Genomic DNA, 5,000 nt, shown 5'->3' with positions numbered 1-5,000 from the left:
CGTCCGACTCCTTTTTACACTGTGAAGAATGTACTGATTCCTCCCGCTTGAAACTTCCCAATATTTGCTAATCCAAAGCTATCTTGTGGCTCTCATCTCACTCAATTAATATAAAAAGCAAATCCCTGAGTGTTACTTTGCAGAGAAACTATTGTGCTGGGCCGGCTCCCATGAACTTCAGTTGATTTTTTAATTAGTTAAGCGCACAATTCATCTTTGAAGCTATTGAAGCAGCGAACAGGGGAGAGGTCTCCTGGGAATCAGTTACTTAACCGCGCTGAGCTGTTCAGAACGTATATATAAGCTCTGTCTTCGTACATAAGTGAAGCTATTGCGTTTATTGCCATTCAGTAACTTTGAATAGGGCAGAGATATGTCGAGAACTCTTACAATAAACCTTAGAATGAAAATGAAAATTTGATATCAACACTTAACCCGGGTCAAAAAGACAGATGAAAAAGGAAAATTGTACTCGCTTTCCAAACCACGCCACAAACTTATTGTTCAGTAATTCGGTAGTCTCACCATCAATCCCTATCACCTTAAACTTAATTTATGGAAGTTTTATTGTTTGCCCTGCTTACTGTGGCTCCATCAACAAACCGTCTTGGAGATTTATGGTAATTACTAGAGAGTGAAATCACAGACACGCGGGAAAAGTTTTTTTCTCCAGATTCGTTGATCGTTTTATCCACTGCGAAGCCCTACAATCTTTACTTATCTAAGCCCAACTTTGACTCTCGTCTCACTCGACTGAACAAATGCCTCAGTGGTACTTTGCGGCAAAACAAGAGAATATCGGGCGAAACTATTGTCTTAAATCGACCCCGGGGGAAGGGGGCTTCAGCCGTTTTGGTCATAAATAGGGTATGGTTTTTGCACTCTAGTCTTGAACTGTGTACGTTTTTACAAGAAGCTAATCTTATTGTTCATCATTATCCATAAGCCATCAACACAAGCCCTTCAAAATGCCTATAACATCGGTCGGCACGGTAACTAATTGTTATGCAGGTCTGAAACAGGGCATAAATAGGGTATCGAATTTTTGGCCAGGTCATAAATAGGTCATAAATAGGGCCGTAAATAGAGTAAGGGTTTTGGGAAGCGGGCCGCACACCCCTACCCAATCTTTCTGGGAGTACAACTCCCCCCTCCCCCTTCCCGGGAAGTCGACTCCCATGATCTAGATGATCTAGATCACTTAATTGACCACAGTAAAGCCAGCTTTGAAGCCTTCACTCAGTTCCCTCAATCGATCGACCGATCAATCAGTCAATCAATGAATCAATCATTCAATTCAATCAACCATTTTAAGAGTCTAAACCTGGCACGAGGTTGTCCTCCATATCCGCGCCAGAGACAATGATCATATACAAAACGCTTGTGCTTGTTAGTCCGTCATAACCACTATACAAACAAATTTCTTCCTCCTGGTGAAACAACAAAAGCGCGAGTAGTGGTATGGGCTAGTCCAGTACGAATTTGACAGGTAGTGTGATGCAAATGAAAAAGTATTGTTATGGAAAGGAGTTCTATTGTTTTCTCGAGTTTGACGTATCCATGGTAACCAGAAGCCCCGCCCCCTTTGACGTCATTAATCTCGTTTCCGTGTTGACCGAGTAAAAAGTCTGGTTTCTAAGATAAACAAAGTAATCACGCAATTTTAAAGTTAACCATTAACTTTAATATCAAATGTTTCCCTAAAATTACAGGACAGAGCCGTGTGCAACTCCTTAGTGGATTGCGCTCAACTTATGAATGAAACTATTTACAAAAGTGTTTACAAATGGCACAACAGTTCAATCATGTCTACGTCCTCATTTGTTATTCTTTCATAGCCATAGGGATATGTTTTGAAGGTGTAGGGATCTATCACTCGTTTTTCGTACACAAGCTGGTACTTTTTCGTCTGAGAGATTGTGGTCAGTGAGTACTCTTTGGAGTTTCGGACGATGTGATAAGACTTGTAAATATCAGTTTGTCGCGTTTTCTCGAGAGGGCGTTGAATTTCGTCTAAAACATTTTGCCGCAACACTTGATAATTTAACTGCTTGCTACCTTCACTGTTTAAAGAGATTCCCCTCACTTTGCATTCTTCTTTTTCTTTCTTCGTGAGGTAACCATAATTTTTCGGTCCCGCGGACGCAAATTCAGTGATGAAGTCGTCTTCTCCCAACTCGTCCTTGAAATCACCGAGAAAGTCGTCAAGGGGAGGATTGTTTTCATCAGGTAAACTGGAAAAAATAACGCTGTCGGTGTCTGTGTACTGTACTCGTTCTTGTAGCATGTCCAGAGCTGCATACAAACGAAGTCGAGCCCAACATGTCGTGAAACAAGCGATGAAAATGTTGAGGTTTGGTGAGACAGGTTCGTCATTCGATTTCAGTTTATAGTGAATTTCAACGATGTCTTCAGACAATACACTCACGTAGCAAATGTCATTTGCATCACTTTCATGGAATGCACTGAACCTCATAGGATCTCCGAACTCTTTGATTTGAGTTTTGTTGGTGCGCTGGCCAAACTTCCCCCACATGGAATTTAACATCATTTTTGCAAGGCTACGTTTGCCGGGATTCTTTTCAATGTTGTTGCGGTTGAGTTCGATGCCCTCTTTCGCTTTGTAGGATCTCAGATGTTCTTGCTGTTTGACGGGATCATCGCCTACATGAGCTGGCCAGCCGCTTGCCTCCTCTTTAATCTTTAACCATGTATTCACATAGTCTTTAAAGAGACCTTTCCTCGTTTCAGAAAAATGCCACACTTCGTGAATGTAAGTTATTTTGTAGCCCTTCTCAACGGCTTTGTTCAGTTCGGGGATACACCATGTACCTGTAATTTGTCTTTCACTGTCGCTGTGACTGCAAACCCAGATCCGTTGTAGCATTGGTTTTTCCATCTCTTCTTGTACACAGGCTCTACATAGCGGGAATGTTAGTTTACCATTTTCACGCAGCGGAAGTACTGGATGAAACAGTTTTTCTGGAGGTAAGATTGTGACCTTGGCAATCCCGAAGTAATTTTGGATGTCTGTGTCTTCCGGCTGAAATATAATTTCAGGGTGGCCGACAGGATACTCAGCATTCTTATTAATGAACGGATAGAGAGATGTAAAATCATAGTAATGAATCTTCTCTCCTGAGGCGATGTCAGCCAGATGATAGAGTTTGCCCATCCAATCGGTACAACAAATCTTTGTTTACCAACTGGGCGCTTTTCTTGGATCCGTTCATTAGAGATACGGTAGTGATTGAATCTTGGGAAGAACTCATCACGATGTCTCAATGAATTTGTGACATCTCATACATCCTTCGTCCTTTAAAAGGTGGCTGAGAATCCTTTGATCGTCCGAACTGCCTGGATGTAAATCCAAGACCATGTATCCGAACGGACGTTCTGTCAAACGTTGAAACGTGTCTTGTAAAACTTGCCATTGGGTGGGAAATGCCTGTAACAGTAAATTTCTCATGCCTAATTGATCTCGTGGATTCTTGAAGGCTACGACATAGTGGGCGTTTCTGGAAATACTCTTGGCATATTTCTCCGGCGGAAACATGTCTTGGCACAAGTAGAGCACGGTGACGTTCTGATGGTGAGAATGTTTGGTGAACAGATCCAACACTCGTTTATCGTTCCCTCCTTCAGCCATTAGATCGTCCAACACGAGTCATCCGCCTTTAGGAAACCACATTTTCAGTTGATCTGTGTCGGGAACGCCTTCGTGAAACTTGACCCCCTGTTCTTTCATGGGCTGAAACCCGTCTTGCCACACTTCGTAACAATAATGTATTTGGGAGGGTGGGGTATGAGACAAATCGAGGTTGTTCAGTAAACGTTTAGCGGTAAACACAGTCTTGCCACACCCTGAGGGACCCACCACCAACAGACTGGAAGGGGTGTGAAATCGAAAAGACTTGCGTCGTTCCATGAGTCCAAATGACCAAACGCACATGGGCATGCTACTTTTGATACCGCATGGAAAGGAAAAATTCCACCCAACGGGGAATGGAGCCCTGATCTCTCGAGTGACAGTCGAGAATACTAACCATTGTACTACAAAATCATCACACGGAAAATGAACGTTTTCAATCGTATTTTAATGTCAAACCAACAATCATTACACTAAATATCTCACACCGCAACGAGAGGTGTCTTGGTGATGTTTCACTTTACACACTTTATCCCATTCTAACTCTTTTTCGATCAACTTCTTTAACATCTGGCCTATTTTGTGATCGTTGTCTACATAATCATGTTTCGAGAAACGCCTCAAGAACTCGTTCATGCTTTGACCTCTCGCTCTGTCTTTTAAATAGAACAAGGCGTAATCACCACAGCTTTTACTGTAAATCGATTGCAGAGACCGTCCATTGTAATTGACATGTTGCCATTGACTTTTTAACCAGTCTTGCAAAGGCTGTGTTGACTTGTAAGTCTCTAAAGGTAGGGCGTAGCTGTCCATCACCTCGCACACATTCCCACTATGGGTCCAAAGCGCCAGCCAGTGTCGGCCCGGTCTATCATGTGGATCTGTGTTTACAATGTACCCACGAGGTTCTTTCTTGATCGGTCGACGTGGTAATCGATCACAAGCCACCGTCCCGTAAAAGTAAGGTTTCAAAATGGCATCCGCTTTCGCCAAATGATCCAGTTGCACGTTATTCAGAGGTACTTTTTCCATTAGCGTTGGCAAATGTCGTACAACACGGCTTTGTTCTTGTCTATTTCCAAGAGTTTTTCAAACTCTCCGTACAAGATGACTGTGATGTTGTTACCTGGTGCGACACCGAAGTTCAGCACGATCTGTAACTCTCCTGACTGCTTGGGGTTCAACACCGGACTGTCCAAACATCCGTTGGCTGCACTGTCAAATACAAACAGTGTGCAATTCTTGCCTTGACCCCAGTCTTCGCTTCTGACCATGTTACCTTAATGTTTGCACAAACATCCTGTGGCTTGTAAGAATCGATAGTAACCTCTCAGATCTTGGGTACCGTCGT

The 5,000-nt window shown here is 42.8% G+C and overlaps 2 protein-coding genes and 1 pseudogene across 11 annotated transcripts in view; all 3 read right to left on the bottom strand.

Moving 5' to 3' along the window:
- Positions 1 to 5,000, bottom strand: part of LOC110062792 (uncharacterized) — an 18,961-nt gene that overhangs the window by 5,905 nt on the left and 8,056 nt on the right. The window lies entirely within an intron of this gene.
- Positions 3,272 to 3,964, bottom strand: LOC149105637 (uncharacterized; annotated as a pseudogene).
- On the bottom strand, positions 4,221 to 4,923 carry LOC149105636 (uncharacterized). Its single transcript, XM_089270570.1, has one exon. The coding sequence runs from the start codon at positions 4,921 to 4,923 to the stop codon at positions 4,681 to 4,683; it is 243 nt and encodes an 80-aa protein (XP_089126696.1). The 3' UTR covers positions 4,221 to 4,680.

Source organism: Orbicella faveolata, unplaced genomic scaffold (assembly GCF_042242905.1).
Source record: "Orbicella faveolata isolate gen_17 unplaced genomic scaffold, um_ofav_v1 contig_34, whole genome shotgun sequence".
In the NCBI taxonomy this organism is placed as follows: domain Eukaryota; kingdom Metazoa; phylum Cnidaria; class Anthozoa; order Scleractinia; family Merulinidae; genus Orbicella; species Orbicella faveolata.
Note: the sequence above shows the minus strand (reverse complement) of the source record. Positions and strands in the feature narration are given on the sequence as shown.

Excerpts from the sequence above, each read along its gene's own strand:
- LOC149105636 (XM_089270570.1), bottom strand. The coding sequence starts at position 4,923 with ATGGTCAGAAGCGAAGACTGGGGTCAAGGCAAGAATTGCACACTGTTT.